Genomic DNA, 21,222 nt, shown 5'->3' with positions numbered 1-21,222 from the left:
TCTCATTCTCAGCTTTCTCTCTGTTTGCACCTTATTCTAAATAAAACCAGACTTTAAACTTAGATTTGGAGTCTGAGCATTTTATTTGAGTAGGGCAATCGTTACATCCGTCAGAATGGAGGCTCCACGGAGAGACTCCAGAACTCGTTTCCCAATTTACCTGCCCTGCTTGAAATCAACCTAAGGATCCTTAATCCTCATCGGTTTGCTCTCGAGGAAACAGGATCTTTACGGAGCCAACCAAAGGAGTTGTGTCACTTGCTGCAAAAGGGCTGCCGCGCCGTCCAGCCACCGGCTCCTCCTCCGTACTCGGGAAGCCGAACAGCTGAGGCTCGGCCGCGTTGGCTTGATCGGTGCTGCAGTCCCTGCCACGAGAGCAGCGCCGGTGAAGCCCCGTCGGCCAATCGGAGGCGGAGAAAGGGGGCCTCCCTCGTGCGGACCCACCCGGTCCGCCCTCCCGGTGGTGCTGAAAAGGACAGTGCCAGGTTCCACGAAGGCTCAGTCGGGGGCGCGATGGGCTCCCAGCAAGAAGGAACCGGGAGCGGGCGGAGGAGGGAGGCCGGTCCCGCTGCCGGCCTTTCCTGCCCGCCGTGGCGGTTCACCTGGGAGGAGATTGGGCTGTGCACTGGCCAGAGAGACCCGCCACGGGAGCGCTGGCTGGTGATTGACAGGAAAGTCTATGACATCAGCCAGTTCTACAGGAGGCACCCAGGGGGCTCCCGGGTCATCTGCTGCTACGCAGGGCAGGACGCCACGGTAAGGCGCGCGGCAGGTGGCGAGGCGAAGGCTCGGGTGGTCCCAGCTGCCTTGCAGCTGCGAAGCCTTCACTCAAGTCAACGCTGGATTCCTTTTTCTTGCCGTTGCTACCCCTTCTTTCTTAGCTTCTTTCATTTACCTTGTGCTAAAATATGTGTAAGGGTAAGTCGATCTATGATACCAGACAGGGATTTCTTCCTTCCGTTCTGGAAACCAGACTCTGTCTTCAGTTCCTTCTTTCTGATCATACCCTAATCTAATCTAATCTAATTTAATCATAGGTTGTCTCCATGACAATCTGTCCCCAACCTGGTCTTTCAGATCTTCCAGTGGTGCACCCGTCACCACTGTAACTAAATCTATCCAGCTTGCTGCTGGTCATCCTCTTCTCTTTCCTTCCACTTTTCCCAGCATTAGAACCTTCTCCAAGAGCTGGGTCTTTGCATAATGTGTCCAAAGTAGGATAACTTTAGCTTGGTCATTTGTGCCTCAAGTGAGAACTCTGGGTTGATTTGTTTGATGATCCATTGGTTTGTTTCCTTGACTGTCCGTGGTATTCTCAGGAGTCTTCTCCAACACCAAAGTTCAAAAGCATCACTGCTCTTCCTATCCCACTTCTTCAAAATCCAACTTTCACATGGCTTGCATGATTCTGAGCTTTGTAGGTGGAGACACATCATGGCATTTGAATATTTTTTCCAAGGCCTTCATGGCTGCCCTACCAAGTGCTAGTCAGTGGTGTATTTCTTGACTGCTTGTTCATTTACTGTTTATGGTTGATCCTAAAAGCCAGAAACTATCTACCACTTCAATGTCTTCATTGGCCTCCAATGGGAGGAGATGGGCGGGGATAAATTAGATAAATAAATAAATAAATAAATTGTCAATGTCATTGCCTAAGGCTGGTTGTTCAACCTGTTGTCATTAGTTTGATCTTCTTTATATTTAATTTTAGTCCCATTTTTTTCACTTTACTCCTTGGTGTTTCTTACTAGAGCTTGAAGATCCTCTGCATTTTCAGCTATCAGAGTAGTGTCATCAGCACAGCACAGATTATTGATGTTTCTTCCTCCAGCTTTACAACTATACTCATCTTCTTCCAATCCAGCTTCCCTTAATATATATTCAGCATATAGGTTGAATAAATAAGGGGAGAGTATACAGCCTTGTAGCACTCCTTTGCCAACCTGGAGCCAGTCTGTTTCACAATGTTCTGTTCGTACTGTGGCTTCTTGACATGTACATAAGTTTCTTATGAGGACAATGAGATGTTCTGGGATCCCCATTTTTCTAAGCACATTCCACAGCATGACATGACTGACACAAATCAAAAGGCTTTCTGTAATATATGAACCATATATTGACTTCTTTTTTATATTCTTTGGCTTTCTCAATTATCCACTGTGCAACAGCAATAATGTCTCTTGTTTCTCAGCCTTTTCTAAAGCCAGCTTGGACATCTGGCATCTCTTTTTCCATGTAGGTGTCATGTTCACTGTTTCAATGTAGTTTATACATCGTAACATTTCCCATGCCATGGCGCTGATGCGCGTTTCTGTTTGGGAGGGAGCTGCTGTGAAACCTTGTACCAAGCTCTGTATGTGATTTCAGGACAATGGAATGTGTTTGGGTTATTTTCTCTGTTCAAGGCCTTTTCCCACAGACCATCAGAAACCGTTAGGAGCACCTGGGATTGTGAACTTGGGAAGATTCTACGGGGGCAGGGATCTCATTTGCACCGAGGGTTTTTAGTTTGAATTTGCCATGCTTTCATCATTCTCAGCTTTCTTTGTGATCCTGCATGCTATTCTTCAATAAATCAGATATCTTTGAAACCCTGCTTATGAGTCTGATATCCATTAGAATAGGCAATCCTTACAGTAGGGCTCTAATCTGCATTGGATGATCACTGTAAGAATATCTAAACAGAAGGGAATGACCAGTGAATATGACCAAAGCATGCACATTATTTCTAAAATAATAGTTTCAAGTATAGGCTTTGTAATTTATTTATTTATTTATTCATTTTCTATGGCTGTCCATCTCAGACAAGTGACTCTGGGTGTCCTAACAGTCAGGAACCACGCTGAGATGAGGAATAGGTCTCTAGTGTTTTATTACTGCTACATTAGACAGAAAATCCTAACAAACTGAAGAAGCGTGGGAAAACCCAGACAGATAAACCCCAGAAGTCAAGGTGGGTCTGTTCTGTGTCTCTTTGAATGGCTGCTCAACTCCTCACTACTACGCATGCATTTTCCCCCCTGGATAGGGGCCCCCTCCTGCTCACCATCAGTGCTCATGACACTGGGTGGTGAACAATCATAAAATATAATACATGAACAATGGATGAATGATAGTGATTTATAGCATTTTTATAGTATCATTTCAACAGAAAAATGGCTTTTATTAGCTGTATAACAGGGATCTAGGACAGAAACTGAAATGGATATATAAACATATATTAAAATATGTTTAATGTGCATACATCTGTGGTATTTTGATTTTTTAAGTTAAGCATTTAACTTAACCACCTTTCTACAAATTGATTGGCTGATGTGTACTTTTTTGAAAATCAAAAGGGCATACAACTAGAGTGAGAAAATAGACTGGTGACCAAGAGAGAGAAATAAGCTGAGATAATGAAGGGATGCTAAGAACATCAAAAAGGACTTCTTCAAATTGTTCAAAATAAATGGAAAATGAAAGAAACAGTATATTAGTTGCTCAATAAAGGTGGTAAAGAGGTTACAGATATAAAAGAAGATAAAGGAAAGACATTTTCTCAACTCATGTTTTGGCTCAGATTTCTCAGAGAAGATGATATTTATTCCACTGGGCAATTCAGAAGAGCAGGTTAAAGAAACAAGGTTCTAGTTTCATTGAAAGGAACACATTGAAATTGAATCTCTAGGGCCAAACTGATTGATTGATTCTAGTTATATCATGCTACTATCCAAAGAAACTCTTGAAAGTTTACATGTATAAACAACTTTAAAACATTCACAGTAAATATTAAAGTAAAACAACTAAAACAGAAACCAACATGATCACAAAAACAAACAAACAAACCCCAAACTTTAAAAAAAATCAGGGATAAAATTTGGTCAAGACAGATAAGAATACTCTCTGGAACAATTCAGTTTTCCACATCCTCCTGAATGCCATCAGTGACCACTCTGATCTCTACCAGGAAACTCTTCCACAGAACTGGCATTGCTGCTTCTAGTGGGGAACCAGGAGTAGCTTCTCCAGAGATGACCTAATAGGTCAGGCCAATTCTGATTGGAGTAAACAGTTCTGCGGGTACCTTTGTGCCAAACCATGACATGACTCAATGTCTCTTGACTTTGAGAAATCCTGGAGAATGGATGAAATACCAGATGACTGGAAGAAGGCTAATGTTGTCATGAACTTCATGGCAGTGGGGGGTGGGGAGGACCCATGGAACTACAGATCAGTCAGTCTGACAGCAACACCTAGAAAGAGTTTAGAATAGGTTGCAAAATGATCATTAGGTAAGACCTTGAAGCCAATGCAATAATGACAAGAAACCAGCATGGAATCATCAAGTGCAACTGTTCTTAAACTAATCTCTTTTTTTATTATTTAAACAATTTCCTTAGTAGATTTTGGAAGTGCTATAGGCAAACACTTGGCAAAGAATCCTATGACACAAGTGTATCTATTTGATGGATCCAGAACCGGCTTCAAAACCATCCTAAAAAGTTATCATTTTTATTAATGATGTGGATGAACAGGTGGCAGGAATGCTTATTCAATGTACAGATATTACAACATTAATAATTATATTCATTTGTGGAAGCGAAGTTGGGAAAAGGTAGCTGCAGCCAGGCAGAAATACTTCTTAACCCATTTCCCTCATACATTCATTCACTAACCCACAATGTTACTAACAAGCGTTAGTAACAAACTGGCATTCCAGTTGCCTGTGATAATTAAGCCACACCCTAGCATTTCAAGGATATACCAATGTCCAGAGGCAGCCTCACCCCATCCAGGCTCTTATTTTACAAAAACCAACATTAAGACAGGTATTTTTCCTAATCCATATGGTTAGTTTTGCCATCTCTGCCAAATCCATTAAATTTATCTTCCATTATTCTCCTATAGGAAGTAATAATACCTTCCACCATTGTGCGTAAAAAATCTTACTGCTGTTATCATATGTAAAAAAACAAATCCCCATCCTCTCCTTATCCTTATCTACTCACTAGTTCTTCGGTCTTCGCTGCAGTTGTCGTCTCCGTTCTCCACAGAGTCGTGTTTAGCTCACCATGCCTCCACTGGAAGTCCCTGTTACCTTTTACTTCCAAATGAATTTTCTTACAATGAATTTGAATGAATAGCTGGCATTTTGGTGTCTTTGTTTAATTGGTCCACATATAACATTTTTTTCAAAGAACTTTATTATTTTTCAAAGTATAGTTAAAATACAAAAGACAGAATTTAGAAAAGACAGAGTACAGAACTAAAGAAAAAATTATAAAAGTGCAAAGTTAGAAAGAAGAAAAAGAAAGTGACTTCCGACTTTCTCCAATACAGATATAAACGCATTTACAAATAATCTCTTATCATTGGTTAAAGCTTAGTAACATTATTTCTATAAAATCAGACCATTTAATCATCAGAGCCCAAAATCAAAGCTTCATTTTTTTCAGACACAAGCAAATAGTCTAAAAGTGGTTGCCAAGTAGAGACAAATCCAGACATGGCCTTTTCTTTATCAACACTGTTAACTTGGCCATTTGGGCCAGTTCCATTAATTTAACCATTCATTCCTCCACTGTAGGGGTTTGTGCATCTTTCCATCTTTCTGCATATAAAAGTCTTGCTGCTGTAATTATATATATATATATATATAAAAGCAAAGTCCCATGTTGTTTCTCGAACTGTTTCTCCATCAGTCCCAAGAGAAACAGTTCTGGTTTTTTCATATTGACACATATTTGATCCCAGAATTTTTTAGCCTTCTCAGAAGTCCATCAAAGACGATAAAATGTTCCTTCACCAAGAGAACATTTCCAACAAACATTCATTACTCTGTTATAATTTTTGACAACTTATCAGGAGTTAAATACCAGCGATACATCATTTTATACAAGTTCTCTTTTAAGTTATAATTCAAAGTAAATTTCAAACCTTTGCTCCACATGTTCTCCTGTTGCTCCAACATAATATTATATCCAAAATTCTTAGCCCATTTAATCATACATTCCTTAACTTGTTCATCTTCTAAATTCATTTGTAACAATATCTTATACATCTTTGTAATAACATGTTCATTATTTGTACAGAGTTCCATTTCAAACTGAGTTGTTTCATTAACAAATTTAAAATTCTTTTTTTCCACTTTAAACCGTTCTGACAATTGCGCATATGTAAACCAATGACATATAAAACCTTCCAATTCTAACTGTTCCCTTCTTTTAAGTTTAGGTTCACCCTCTTCAAAGTTTAACAAATCTTTATAATTTAACCAGCTTGTTTTCCCTGCATTTTCTCTCCTAACAAATGCTTCTTGAGCTGACAGCCACAATGGTACATTAGGAGACAATCTTGCTTTATACTTATTCAAGCCCTCAATGTGGCACTCCTAACAAAATGATTTTTAAAATCTTTATTTGGTCCATATATAACATTTCTGTAAGTTTTATATTCTGTGGGTTAACTTTTTTTATATCAATAAGCTTCTTCATGGAAAGTGGATGTGTATGCAATGATGCATGTATAAAATGCAAAAGATTATACGTACTAAAATGTCTTTAAAAAGAAGCAAAGAATAGATTTTTCCCAACTCTAAAATTAAATAACCAAACAGTTTATGCAGAACTAAGGAAATCTTGCACATTCCACCTATAAATAAATTGAAATGAGAGCAGAAAAGCAGGAATTCTATCTGCAGGGTGGAGCAGTAAAACTGGCTTATTTGTTGCTGATAAAAGCTATCTATAAATACCACTTTCCTGAAAGAAAATATTAAACAATTAAAATATGTGATTTATAAATTTTGCTTTGATGTTTTCTGCAAGACACTGCAATTTTTCTGTCATCTGCTGCTCCAGACTTTGCTTGAAGCCAAAATCATTTTCTGAATAATTATAGTTTAGAATTAATTATAACCCTTCAGAGCCAAATGTGATTCCTTAAATAATAGTGCAAACCTCTCAGTATCATCCCAGAAGCAAGTCCCGTTGCATCCAAGTGGGGCTTTCTCAACAAGTGAATGAATGTAGGAATGTCGCCTAAGCGTAGAAGTCGAAAAGAAGTTCTGGAAAAGAAGATCAGCAAGTTGTGATGCTGTGATTTACAACCATTCATTCCAGTAGACATTTGCTATTGTATCACGATGTACTGCTTATAACGTACATTGTAAGTCATCACAATATAGGAGAACTGGGCAAGGAATGATACATGTAAGTTAAATACAGAAGCATTTAACAAAGGGGTCAGCTGTGGCTTCTGTGATTTTAAGATAGCCTTTGCCAGCCTATGAATCAAGGAACCAGCATCCAAAGAGACAGTAAGTGGCCTAGATTCCATGCGTACAGTACATCTACTAAATCCACCGTTTTAGAACAGTTTAATCCCTTTGTCAGAAGCTGAGGACCATGACAAAACTAGCTGCTCAGACAATGACACATGAAATGATACATACAGGTACTCCACAGTTAAACCTCAGGGGATGACACAGAAGTGTAATCTCATTACCAGGCTTTTTTCTGGATTTGTAGTTAAGTCGGGGTCCCCAAACTCTTCAGCTCATCAACCCCTTCATGAAGTTTCAGATTGTTCATCAAGCCCCAAACATGTATTATATGAAAATAATTTAATAAATGTTAACAGTACTACTTATAACAACAACAGCAGCAACCCCTTGGATAGCCCCCTTGGGGGTCAATATTGACCACTTTGGGGAACCCTGAATTAAGTGGTATCTCTCATCAGCACAGACCATTTTTTCCATCTTAGAGCAAATGAATACAGTATTTGAAATACTGTAATGAAGTTAAAGAACTCAAAGGATTTCTTGACTTAATTGTTCATTTTTATTCATTTTTTTAAAAGGTACTCTGGTCAAGGCACTCTCAAGGACTTGTTTCTGACAAAACAAAGGCAGGAAAAACTGTTGCAGAAAAGCCCAACATATTAAAGAATAGAGAGGAAAAGGCAGAGAAAAATATGGGCAAGATGAAATGAGGATGAAAGCTGTATGGTATCCATTGTTACTCTTCTCCACAGGAACAAGCTGAGATCATTGCTCACAGGCTGTGATTTCTACTGTCACAAAATCCTTTTCAAAATCAGCATGGAAAACGGAGAGAAAAACATCTCTCCCAATTTTTTTTTAAAAAATGCTTCTGAGCACCTCTGCTTATGAGAACTCAATACCCCCCTAAATGGTTACCCAAACAACAACTGACATACCAGCAAAAAAGGAGTCACAGTTCTTCTCCCCTGCAACCATTGAAAGGATGTTAAATGATAGCCTTACCAAAAAAAATCTACCCATGGCCAACCAGCAGCAGCAATCTCCTGAAACACTGAGAAGCCCACAAGCTTCTTTTCTCCCTCCTTCTCAGCTCAGGGAAATCACTATGAAGACAGTGATTGTGATAGAAATATGCAAGTGCTATTACCTAAGCAAAAAGGGCTGAAGCATTTTTTTCAGTCCAGAGTGATGAGATAACATTTGGAAGCAGCTCAGGCAGACACCTCCCGAATTCACTGGAGCATAAGGTGGGGAAGGAGGGATAGCACAATCAGATTGCAAGATTCTGTTATTATAGCCAATCTCAATCAAAGTAGTTCTAGCCTTCCTGTGGAGTTGATTTCTTGGTCTGATCCATCTAGTGGGACTGACAAATGGTGTGATTACTTGCCAGTGTAATGATTGCCTATTCAAAATCTCTACCAGACTCACACAAGGCTTTCATGGATATCTGATTTAATAATGAATAGTATGCAGGATCACAAGCAAAGCTGATAATAGTAAAAGCATGGGATGTCTCCCAATAAAACCCCAAATGGCTCCCAGTCCCTTTCCCCAAAGTCAACACAATTCCATGCCCTGCAGGTGCCCCTAACGGTTCCTGCCGGTCTGCGGGAAACATCCTTGACAAGGCGAGATAACCCAAACATGCATTCCTCATTCTTCACTCCTCGCATCGCAGCCTGGTACAAGGAACAGGAGCAGCCCCCTCCTGTACAGCAACTCGTGTCAGCCCCATGGCATGGGAACCCGTTACGATGTTTTCCAGGAACATTGGAACAGGAACCATGACAGCCAGATCCAGGATGGGAGGGCAAAGCAGCTGCATTCAAGTGGCCTTAGTTTTAATTGTTTCCTTGAAGGAAAATAATTTCACCCTGGGTCAAATACCTCCTAGGAATTATGTCTGTGCTGCCTTGAATTGGACAGAAGAAAGGCAAGAATCAGATTAATTAACCATCTTAAACATTTTTCTTTCAGATTGCCTTTAAGGTGATTCCCTATTATAATATTTCATTATCTTTTCTTTCTTATTTCTTTATGTTTTGGCTTTAGGATCCTTTCACAGCATTTCATGTTGACAAGACTCTAGTAAGGAAGCATATGGCACCACTTTTGATTGGGGAATTGGCACCTGATCAGCCCAGCTTTGAACCTAGCAAAAATGTAAGTTTCTTATCAAATCTCCAAATAAAAATCAAACTGAGATACAGTGGTGGCTTATGGTATTAACCTTCAAAGCCTTAAACATGATAGGGCTTGACTCAGTGATTGCCTTTGCCATTAAAACTGATCCACTGTAAGGTCAGCAAGAGAAGCTTTTGCGAAGGTGCTCCTCACTCTTTCTGCATCCCCCTTCCCCCCAATCTCTCAACATTCAGAAAAACAGTAAAGGCCCATCTCTTTCACCAGACTTTTAATTATGAAGTGATCTTGGTATCTGCCACTCCATTCCCATCCACTCTTCACCTGATTGCCATGAAGCCCCACTTGATCCTCCCTAAATGTATCCCAGCCCATTCTTCAGTTCTTCCATGCTGCCCCTCAGCCTCCACCTAATCCATCCCAGCCTGTCTTCTCAAGGTTGTTAGGAAGGTGGTTGCGGTGCAGCTTCAGAGGGCGCTGGAGGAAATGGATTACCTGGATCCTTTTCAGTCAGGTTTCAGGCCTGGGGACAGCACTGAGAAGGCATTGATCGTGCTTGTGGATGACCTGCGGTGGGACTTCTGGGCAAGGGGTATTTAATGATGTACGATGACGTAAGTCATTGAGTGGACTGCTATATAAATTGATTAAATTAAATGAATAAGATGGGTAGATAGATAGATGGCACTATCTACCAATAATAGATCCATAAACATTTAATAAGAAGAAATAATATTTAATATTAAATAACATTTAATATTAACACCAATTCATAATTAATATTTATTAAATATTTATTAAATATTTCATAACAGTAATAAAATACTACATTTAAGTGCGTACTACTCAATGCATTTGGAATACATTACAAATGCATTATATAAATGAATTTAATGTACAAATACATTAAATACATTAAATATATGAATAAAAATAGTACTGAATAACACAACGCTCAGTGGTTCTGTTTAAACTAATAGCTATCTGACCATAGATTAGTATGTGCATTGGAGGAGTATATAAATTGGTGCCACCTTGTGCACACTCAATAAAGCTATACCAAACTGTCAGAAAATCATGTTCAGTTATACCAGCTATTTTCTCTCTTTCTCTCTCTCTCTCTCTTGGTCAGTTTCTCCATTAGTGCTATTTGCCAAGATTACTGAATCCAGAAAGACACTGAATGATGATTCCGTGTGTCCCAAACATGGGTTGTAAGCTGTCTAGGAGTCACTAAGAAAAATATTATAATTTATGTATGCAACAATTTTTCTAAGAGCAGAGACATCACACTGACAACAAAGGTCTGCATAGTTAAAGCAATGGTGTTCCCCGTAGTAACATATGGCTGCGAGAGCTGGACCATAAGGAAGGCTGAGAGAAGGAAGATCGATGCTTTGGAACTGTGGTGTTGGAGGAAAGTTCTGAGAGTGCCTTGGACTGCAAGAAGATCAAACCAGTCCATCCTCCAGGAAATAAAGCCAGACTGCTCACTTGAGGGAATGATATTAAAGGCAAAACTGAAATACTCTGGCCACATAATGAGAAGACAGGACACCCTGGAGAAGATGCTGATGCTAGGGAGAGTGGAGGGCAAAAGGGAGAGGGGCCGACCAAGGGCAAGGTGGATGGATGATATTCTAGAGGTGACGGACTCGTCCCTGGGGGAGCTGGGGGTGTTGACGACCGACAGGAAGCTCTGGCGTGGGCTGGTCCATGAAGTCACGAAGAGTCGGAAGCGACTAAACGAATAAACAACAACAAACAATTTTTCATTTGCTTTCTTCCATGCTTAATACTGTTAAGAGTATTTATCAAATTTTGGGGTCACATGGTTTCCAGCTTCCTTCCCCTGTAAAATGTTGGGAGGAAAAAGGTAGTTTGGAGGGCAATTCCACCAGGTGTTCTTGATGTTAACTGTTGATGCCACAGGTTAGCTATGTTGTATCCTTAGAGTCAAAACTCCTGCAAAGTTGGTTTCTTCCACAGAAATTGTTAGTAGAAGATTTTCGGGAGTTGCTGTCCACTGTTAAAAAGATGGGACTCTTCAAGCCAGACCAAGTCTTCTTTTTCCTGACCCTTCTGCATATTTTACTGCTGGATGCTGCTGGCTGGTTTGTTTTGTGGTATTTTGGGACATCTGTAATGCCTTTTCTTCTTGCCACAGTGTTGCTGACCTTTGCTCAGGTAATTTTCTTGAGTTTCTTTTTAGGCAAAATTACATTTCCCATTAGATAGGGATCCAATGGGAAAAAGCCTATCGACCAAATTAAAAGAAAATAATTTCTCTATAAGAAAAATAACACATATTCAGCTGTCATGGGACCTTCAGAGGATTGCTCTGAATTTTTTGGAGGAACAAGGGTTGAGGAAAACTAAACACAATTCAGTTAGAGAAAAAGCCGCCTCTACTTTGCCCAACAAATGGTTCCATAGAAAAGAAGGATACTGGATGCCATGTTCATCTTAGATCTCAAAACTCCCATTCTGAAGGACAGTAAGTAATGGAACTGGAATAGAGCATTAAAAGGCAACCATGTCTTCCTACCGTCTATCACAAAATATCAGATAAATTTGTGGAAGATAGTTGTATCAATGGCTATGTTGTAGAACTGTTTTCTTGTGCAGTTCCTGGTAAGGAAGAACGTATGACAGTCCTCTTTGGAAAGTTTCTCTGGGTGGCTGCCTCTTGACAGAATAAAAAATCCTAGAGTGAATGTACTTTTATTTTTATCTATCCTAGCAATTCTTGCATAGCTATTACAAATACAGTAGCACTGGATATGCTGGGGAAGCTCCAGTCTAGTAGCTCTGGAGTGACACAAAAGGTGGCCGTTCTATTGTGGATCACCCTCTCTTTTTAGTCTCAAGCAGGTTGGCTGCAACATGATTTGGGACATCTTTCGGTCTTCAGCAGTCCAAAATGGAACCATCTTCTTCACGAATTTGTGATGTGCCATCTAAAGGTAAGTAAGGTATATTATTCTGAGAGGGTTCCATAGAATCAAAGGGAAGGGAATATGGGATATTGTAAATATACTTGAAAAAGTTTCATCAGTAAATATCAAATGTGTTGTGTTATTTCTAACAGAGGTGGCAAGTGGGATTCTCATTTTCCCATGCCCACTCCAAGAACCTAGAAAGCTCTCTTATATTAAATCAAGCTATTGTTCATCTATCTCATTATTAACTGCATACCAGGAATGGGATTTCAATGGAATGTGCAAATTAACCAAGAGCCAATCCAAATTTAAGATCTGAAGGGGGCAAGACTTGATTTGTATACTGAGATCAAGATCCAAGTCAAATCAATTTATTTATTTATATGTATTTAATTTATATAATAAGTTTAGGTTTATAATAGGTTTACAATAAAATATAATAAAAATGTATAAACCTAAAATTACAATCTAAGAATATAAACAGAATAAATAGATATAAAACCCAAGAGGAGCTGGAATCCTAATCAGTAGGGGGTGCTATGGTGCCAACCATCCCCAGGTGGAGCTGTTACCTTTCCCATCCCAAGCAAGGCGGCAGAACCAGGTCTTCAGATTCTTCTGGAAGGCCGGGAACGAGGAAACCCATCTCAATTCCGGGGGCAAGATGTTCCAAAGGGTGGGCGCCACTGCAGAGAAGGCATATCAAGAATTGATAAGAAGTTGTGCTTTAGACTTGAATGGGAAAGCATCAAAATGCCTATAGCTGTTTCATTGGGAGGGGGCAGAATGGAATGAAAATGACAGAGCTAGTAGACACTTTTGAGGATGTCTACACTGCAAAGTTTCAGGCGAATAGGTTGAAAGAGGTCACTGTTATAAATTTTGAAACATTCCCCTTCTACTGCTTTTAAGGCAGAAATAATAGGATTGACAGACGAGTTGGTATGGACCTCTCTAGAAAAAGCAGGTTCTGTGCTACTGTGACAAGTTTTTTTTAAAAAGGCTGAAAAATGTTTGTTACTACTACTGCATATATTATACACTATGGTATAAAAATCAGTCTGTATATACACACAGTAAGCACCTAGTATTCCAACAGCAAGCACACTCTCTCAGATCCAGTCAAGATACGTTAAGCACAAGATAGAGATAAACAAGCAGAAGAAAGAAAGAAAGAAAGAAAGAAAGAAAGAAAGAAAGAAAGAAAGAAAGAAAGAACGGAAGACAGACTTTTCTTTTATTTTGAGAGAGAATGGGGGAAGGAAGGGGAAAGGAAGAAAGCCTGGACACAGACGCTAACTGGGACTATACAAAAGGTGAGTCAAATAGATTCGGTGTGAAGGAAGGATAAGGATAAAATGGTGTGGAGGCAAGAAAGAGCAAGGCTTATTAAAGAGAGAGAGCGAGCGAGCGAGCGCAGAATAAACCTAGGCCTCTATTTTGCTCTTTCTTCCTCCCTCCAAGTGAATCTCTCTAAACAGGAGAAGGGTGAGACACAATCAGCAGAGCCATGCCCATCCCAATGCTCTAACAGTCAGGGTTTGAAAAGGTGGCAGAACTCATTTGCCAGCTATTCGTGTGAATATCAGAGAACCATTACAACACTCAGTGTCTCCCCAGCTTTGTCCATATATGGAATGAAAGTTGCAATAGTGCTCGAGGTGCTTCAAAGCTAGAAAGTGCACTGAATCTTTAATGGCCTTTGAACCTCTCCAAGATAATTCAGAGTCAGTTGATTCAACCCCTCAAACTGATCTGAAAATCTGAAAATCTGATTCAAAGGTTCAGAGGGATCTCCTCTCTATCACCTCTTCAAAGCAGGATAGCGCCACAGTAAATAGTCAAAGAACTTTTTAAAAGAGCCTGACTGCTTTTTTTCATCCTTCCTCTGCAGGGCCTTTCAGCTAATTGGTGGTCTTTGCACCATTCCCAGCATCATGTGAAACCCAACTGTTTCCAGAAGGACCCAGATATTTCATTTCATCCCACCGCTTTTTCGTTAGGGGAACCTCTCTCTTTGGAGGTAAGAAGCACCTGCTTAGGTGACACAGATTTTACTGAACCCAGGCCACTCTCCCTTCAGATCAGAGTTCAGAACAGAAACTGCTTTAAGGACTGATGGTGAGTGTTTAGAGTTGGACACAATTAATCTGGATTTTTTTTTAGGCAGTGTCTGATAAAACAGATCTAGTCGAGACAGTACGTTAGTAGGGCTGGGCAAAATGTTCAGCCAAGGTGCCCATAACAGAAGTGTATCTCCACGAGAATCAAACATGGGCACCACCTTTATGAGTCTCATGGGCTATTCTGAAAGTTGTTTCTGGCTGTCTTCACATGCAGTCCCATGCAGGCTTGCTTTAAGATTCACTCACATTCCCAAATGCCTGTTTTGCATCTCTCTGATGGCTGCTATTAGAGGCTAAAGGGCTAGGTGGTGGCTGCTATCTCAGAATAGCGACAGAGACGGCAGTTCACAGGGAGGTATCTTAGTGTGCTGATGGCAACCAGTTCTGTTCTTCCTTTACATCCAATCCAGGAACTGCAGCTCAGAGTCTGAATGAACACTTGAAAAATATCAACAACCCAGATTGTCTCCCCTGCCCAAAACCCTGGCAGCTCAGGTAGGGCCGAAGATGGAGGGTGCCATGGCGGCTAAGCACCTACCTTTTCACTCCCCTTTGCTCCTCCTCTGGTTAACATTATGAATTGGACTGACTATCAGGGGAATTATCTCACTGGAGTGTTTCAGATTTGATAAGCATATTCTGCCTCGGCTCTTTTTTAAAACAAAGAAAATGTAGAATTAACTATGCCTCACAAGTGGAAACAGAAAAAGTTTCATCTCCGGTGGATGAGAATGTGGCAGTCGGTAAAAATCTCGGGATGAAGGAGCTGCCTCTTCAGCTGAGATTTTGGACACCCTTTTGTGTTGTTGATCATTCCCCCTTCCTGAAACCAACGAGCATGTCAGTTGTGCCAGCGATAGGATAACTTAGCTGAAGAGCTCATATTGGGACAATGGAGGCCTTGGAACCCAGCGGATCCAGGGCCAGCTGTAAAGCTTTCCTTTGGGGCCTCCTACCAATGGAAACATTAGTGAAAGTTTATCTTGTGTGTCTGCTAGCAAAAGGCACCTCTTCCTCTCCTGGCTAGCAGATCTAAGTTTAAGGACGCTCTTTCCGTAGTTGTATTGCTGGGCTTAGCTCAAAAGCTACCTCACCCGCCATGTGTTCTTGTATCTGGCACCTTTAAAAACGAAGGCCGCAATCTACTATAACTGCTGCAACTGCAACTATTATAGCGACAGCCTGATGCATCTCACTTTTCTTGCCTTTTTCTTGCCCAAGAACTTATTTCACGGAATAGCAGGAAAGGGTGTTTATAGAAATGGAGTCCTGACAAAATATAATTATCTAGTGAAGGATATTTGTTTTTCATGATTTTGTTTCTTTTACAGCTGGGTTTGCAGAAGAAGAAATACATGCCTTATAACTACCAGCACAAGTATTTTTTCTTCAGTGAGTATCTAATTTTTTCCCAATATCTCTTTGAACAACAACAAATACCTCCTATTAAGCTGTGAATTAACTTTATCTTGTGCAAAAGAAACCAACAACCCTTCATGAGAAAGCTCTGGTTCACCTTTGGACTTTAACTTTTCTGCCATGACCTCTTTGGAGGCTTAACAAATTATACAGGTAGTCCTCGCTTAACAACCATTCATTTAGTGATGGTTCAGACTTACGATGGTGCTAAAAACTGACTTATATAACCAGTTCTCACACTTACAACCATTGCAGTGTCCCCGTGGTCACATGATCACAATTTGGGTGCTTGGCAACCAGTTTGCATTTATGACCATTGCAGCGTCCTGTGGTCATGTGATCGCCATTTTTGACCTTCCCAGCTAGCTTCTGGCAAGCAAAATCAATGGGGAACTGTGTGATTCACTTAACGACCACATGATTCGCTTAATGCTCGCTATGATTCACTTAACAAATTCCGCAAAAAAGGTCGTAAAATTAGGTCAGATTTGCTTAATGACTGCTTCACTTAGCAACTGGAAGTCCAGTCCCAATTGTAGTCGTTAAGTGAGGACTACCTGTATTTGCATTCTACATAATACCTAGCACAGTGATGATTAATAGTTAAACAACTGTACTATTAGTAATAATACAAGGAAAAGGAGGGGAAGATCAAGAGCATGGCAACAACTGTAGTAGTAACATATCAGAACATTGCAGAGAATTTTCTCTTTTTCTTTCTCAGAACAGATTCCCATGAGTTTAACAGACATATTTAAGGTGGATGGAGGTGTCCTGATTCTAAGTCCACATCTTCAAAAGCAGGCTGTGCTTGAACAGCGCAGAGAGAGAAATGGCAAGCGGGAGAGGGACTGCACTTTTCTCCTGCGATTGCTCAATTGTTTCGTGGTCTATAGGCAGGGCTGAGGACCACCCATAATCAAATCAGACCAGAAGAAAATTGCCAGGGGAAGAGGGACAGGAAAGTAATGGAAAAGACAGCCCACCCTCTTCACCAGCAGTTGCTTTTCTTCTTGAAACCACTTGATACATAAGAACGTAAGTGGTGCCTGCTGGCCCCTCAAGTCCAGCGGTCTGTTCTCACAGTGGCCAACCAACTGCACAGAGAGCCCACTAGTCTCCCAGCAGATGGCCTTCAGAAGCAGTCACACTCCCATCCAAGAGTGTTTTCTTCTTTTTGCTTTTATTATGATTGTAGGTCGCCCAGAGTTGTGCTTTACAAGATGGGCAGCCATGTGTCTTATAAATGAATAAATAAACTCTTGAAAGTAGGCCTCGCTGGACTTCCTTCTAAATGAACATGAGTAGATTAAGATGGTTGTTGCCCACTTACTGCCAGGAATAAGAGAGCTTCTTCTAACTCATTCAGGTGTATTTTAGTCAAGCAATTGGTCCTAATAGAGCCAACACAAAGTCTGAGTGGCACAATTCAGGCAGTGTCTGCCATGTAGAAGTTTTGGGGTTTGATTTATTTTTGATGGTGGGTGTCATGAGTACTGATGGCGAGCAGGAGGGGGCCTCTATCCAAGGGGGAAAATGCATGCGTAGTACTGAGGAGTTAAGCAGCCATTCAAAGAGACACAGAACAGACCTGCCTTGACTATCTGTCTGGGTTTTCCCACGCTTCTTCAGTTTGTTAGGATTTTCTGTCTTATGTAGCAGTAATAAACACTAGAGACCTACTCCTCGTCTCAGCGTGATTCCTGACTGTTAGGACAGTGGGCTTCCCAAGCACAACTACAATGTTTCCAAAATGTTAAATACAAACCGTCTGGGGAGTGTGGTTGATGCTTCCTGTCTCTATATCCCTTTGTGTTTAGAAAGAACAATTAATAGCTATATCATCTTGTTTCCTTCTACAGCATTGCCACTAATTGTAACCCTAGTTTTTCAAGCTTACTCATTCTACTTTATACTCCAACGCAAACTCTGGAGGGTGAGTATACAAATAATCCATACCAAATATTAAAATGCTGAGCCTTTCCCCCGTATGGTAAGTTTCTAGGTTTAGAATTTAACTTACTTAAGAGGGTATGAAAAGGATAGACCATTTTTAGGAGCACATAAAAAATTGGCAACATAATTGTGGCAAGTTCTTAGTGGTATGGGGATATCAAGTCATCTTGTCTGCCTCCTGAAGAATCTGTATAATGACCAAGTAGCAACAGTAAGAACAGACCACGGAACAACGGACTGGTTTAAGATTGGGAAAGGAGTACGGCAGGGCTGTATCCTCTCACCCTACCTATTCAACTTGTATGCAGAACACATCATGCGACAAGCTGGGCTTGAGGAATCCAAGGCTGGAGTTAAAATCTCTGGAAGAAACATTAACAATCTCAGATATGCAGATGATACCACTTTGATGGCTGAAAGCGGAGAGGAACTGAGGAGCCTTATGATGAAGGTGAAAGAAGAAAGTGCAAAAGCTGGCTTGCAGCAAAACCTCAAAAAAACCAAGATTATGGCAACCAGCTTGATTGATAACTGGCAAATAGAGGGAGAAAATGTAGAAGCAGCGAAAGACTTTGTATTTCTAGGTGCAAAGATTACTGCAGATGCTGACTGCAGTCAGGAAATCAGCAGACGCTTAATCCTTGGGAGAAGAGCAATGACAAATCTTGATAAAATAGTTAAGAGCAGAGACATCACACTGACAACAAAGGTCCGCATAGTTAAAGCAATGGTGTTCCCCGTAGTAACATATGGCTGCGAGAGCTGGACCATAAGGAAGGCTGAGAGAAGGAAGATCGATGCTTTTGAACTGTGGTGTTGGAGGAAAATTCTGAGAGAGCCTTGGACTGCCAGAAGATCAAACCAGTCCATCCTCCAGGAAATAAAGCCAGACTGCTCACTTGAGGGAATGATATTCAAGGCAAAACTGAAATACTTTGGCCACATAATGAGAAGACAGGACACCCTGGAGAAGATGCTGATGCTAGGGAGAGTGGAGGGCAAAAGGAAGAGGGGCCGACCAAGGGCAAGGTGGATGGATGATATTCTAGAGGTGACAGACTCGTCCCTGGGGGAGCTGGGGGTGTTGACGACCGACAGGAATCTCTGGCGTGGGCTGGTCCATGAAGTCACAAAGAGTCGGAAGCGACTAAACGAATAAACAACAAAAAACTGGCATGGTGGAATTGTTAATAGGAATGCCAATGCTATCCAATTCTAAAGTGCTTTGAGACTGACAGTCTTGCAGAGTGCTGGAAAGCATTTGGCCCAGGAGAGATCAGACAAATCACACACCAGGCATTTCTATAAAAATAAATTGATTTACAGAAAGCACAAGAACATATTTACAGGCTTGTGCATTCACACACGCTCAGAGAGAGGAGAGAGCTCTCTCAGAGAGCTGCTTACTGGCTGCTGTCCTGATTACCAGGAAACACACTGAGGCGAGGACTTGGTCTCTAATATTTATTAGTAGTACTTAACAAGAATCCTAACAAACTGAGAAAGCGTGGGAAAACCCAGCCATATAAACCCCAAAGGTTAAGGCGGTCCCGATCTGTGTCTCTTTGAATGGCTGAACAGTTCCTCAGTGCTACGCATGCGCTTGACAGTCTGGGTGAGAGCCCCCTGCTCGCCATCCTTACTCATGACATCTGCAAGGCTAAAAGAAAACTAAAACAAAAGTCCTGCAAGCTGCCTTCCCCTCAGGCAATGCAACTATTAACACCTAAACTGAGGACAATTAAATTCGACCTCTTCACCCAGCCAGAATGATTTGTTACCATAGTAACCTTAATTTCTGTAGCAGAAAACAATATACCAACAGACAGTTCCTATTGCTACTCATCAAAAGGCCTTTTATGAGGATGGCAGTTTTTTCCATCTTCATGGATTGTTGTTTGGCAAAACAAAGAGATAGAAGACATGATGGGAAAAGTTGGAGGCATACAAATGGACAGTGACATCAGTTGGACTAAGAATATAAAAGAATTCTGACCCAGTTTTCTGAAGGAATAACTCAGGGCTTTGATTCAGGAATGATTTATGGTGGGTTGAACACAAACATAAATGAAGTTATGGTTCATCTTTCTCTTTTAAAAACATCTACAAGGATTGGAAATGGGGTCGGGCTTATTTTTTCTAATGGAGAATATGGCAGAAGAGACTTTTCTAACCTTGTTTAAAGTGAGGATCCGCCATGCACTGTTGACAAGCACCCTAATTAAAATGGCTGAAATTTTGTGGGGTAAGCAAAGCTAGCAAAATCTCTGTGTTCTCACCTGACACCACATGAGGTGTCAACCACTGAAAATAATGTACTTATTTAGTGAGCTCACACAGACCTACAAGCACACAAGCATTGGTACTTAACAACCACTCAAGGTCTGTTGTATTGTTCCCCACTACACAAAAAGTTTGTCCCCCCTGATTAATTTTTAAAAACCAGCCCTTATAGCAACATGCAAAGAAGCCTCTCTCCTTCTTCATCATTTTCTGGAATGATGCGAATCATCATAACGTTGCACATTTTAAAAAAGCAATCATATCCTATCCTGTCCAGTGAATTTTTCTACGAATTTCTTTTGATCCATTAAAAGAGCAGCCGGGCTGGAAAACCACTTTGTCAAAGTGGGCGATAAACAAAGCAGATTTTTGAGAAGATGTATATCTGGATCTCTGTAAGATTCCATGAATGGAGCCTGTGACTGAACAATAAAATTGTAATTTGAAGGATTCTGTGACGGGCAATCATAATCTGTGCAGTATTAAATAGGAGATGGGAGGAAACAATTGCATTTTTCTAATCGATAAAAATATTTTGATTTTAAAATGTTTTCATCCTAAAACGACTAAAGGGGAAACATCTTCCCCTCAGAAGTGGAAAGATTATGACTGTACATAGTAAGAGCTACACAAGTTACAAGTATATATAAGCATATATCTCTATTTACAAACAACAGTAGCACACACAGCTCTCTGTCTCTCTCTCATGCACAACTGCACATCATTGTCTCTCTCTCTCTTCTATATGCATACACCCATAGACACAGGCCTCCCACCTTTCTGCACATCTATTCACACATTTCCATCTCCCTAACGTCTGACCAGCCACCTGGCTCTCAGGGAGCAGAATGTGGTTTTCCTGCTACTAATGGCAATCCGAAACTGGTGATCTTTTTTCCACTGGCCAACCATTCATGTTATTCCCTCTTGTGGGGGATGAGGGTGGGGAAAATTGGACGAACTTTCTGCAACTCTATACTAGCGTAGGCTTTCACGGTTGTCATCTGTTGTGCAGTATTGAAAGCAGAATCCTGTGCATTTATGCAAAAGTAGCACAATTCAGTGAAGCTTACTCCTAGAT

At 40.7% G+C, this 21,222-nt stretch overlaps 1 protein-coding gene across 1 annotated transcript; it reads left to right on the top strand.

Annotated features, from left to right (window-relative positions):
* The first annotated feature begins 498 nt into the window (after positions 1–498).
* Positions 499–17,871, top strand: LOC134506703 (acyl-CoA (8-3)-desaturase-like). The gene is made up of 7 exons (XM_063317021.1): positions 499–756; positions 9,326–9,436; positions 11,405–11,602; positions 12,280–12,381; positions 14,252–14,380; positions 15,815–15,875; positions 17,765–17,871. The coding sequence occupies exons 1-7, from the start codon at positions 514–516 to the stop codon at positions 17,869–17,871; spliced, it is 951 nt and encodes a 316-aa protein (XP_063173091.1). The 5' UTR covers positions 499–513.
* The last annotated feature ends 3,351 nt before the right edge of the window (positions 17,872–21,222 follow it).

The sequence above is a fragment of the Candoia aspera genome, chromosome 1, assembly GCF_035149785.1.
Source record: "Candoia aspera isolate rCanAsp1 chromosome 1, rCanAsp1.hap2, whole genome shotgun sequence".
Taxonomy (NCBI): domain Eukaryota; kingdom Metazoa; phylum Chordata; class Lepidosauria; order Squamata; family Boidae; genus Candoia; species Candoia aspera.
The sequence above is the reverse complement of the archived record's forward strand: the minus strand, read 5'-3'. Positions and strand labels throughout refer to the sequence as shown.

Bases quoted from the DNA above. Each gene is read 5' to 3' on its own strand.
- LOC134506703 (XM_063317021.1), top strand. From the start codon at position 514: ATGGGCTCCCAGCAAGAAGGAACCGGGAGCGGGCGGAGGAGGGAGGCC. The intron at 9,437-11,404 runs GTAAGTTTCTTA...TTTCTTCCACAG, and splicing joins GCTTTGAACCTAGCAAAAAT to AAATTGTTAGTAGAAGATTT. The intron at 14,381-15,814 runs GTAAGAAGCACC...TTTCTTTTACAG, and splicing joins GGGAACCTCTCTCTTTGGAG to CTGGGTTTGCAGAAGAAGAA.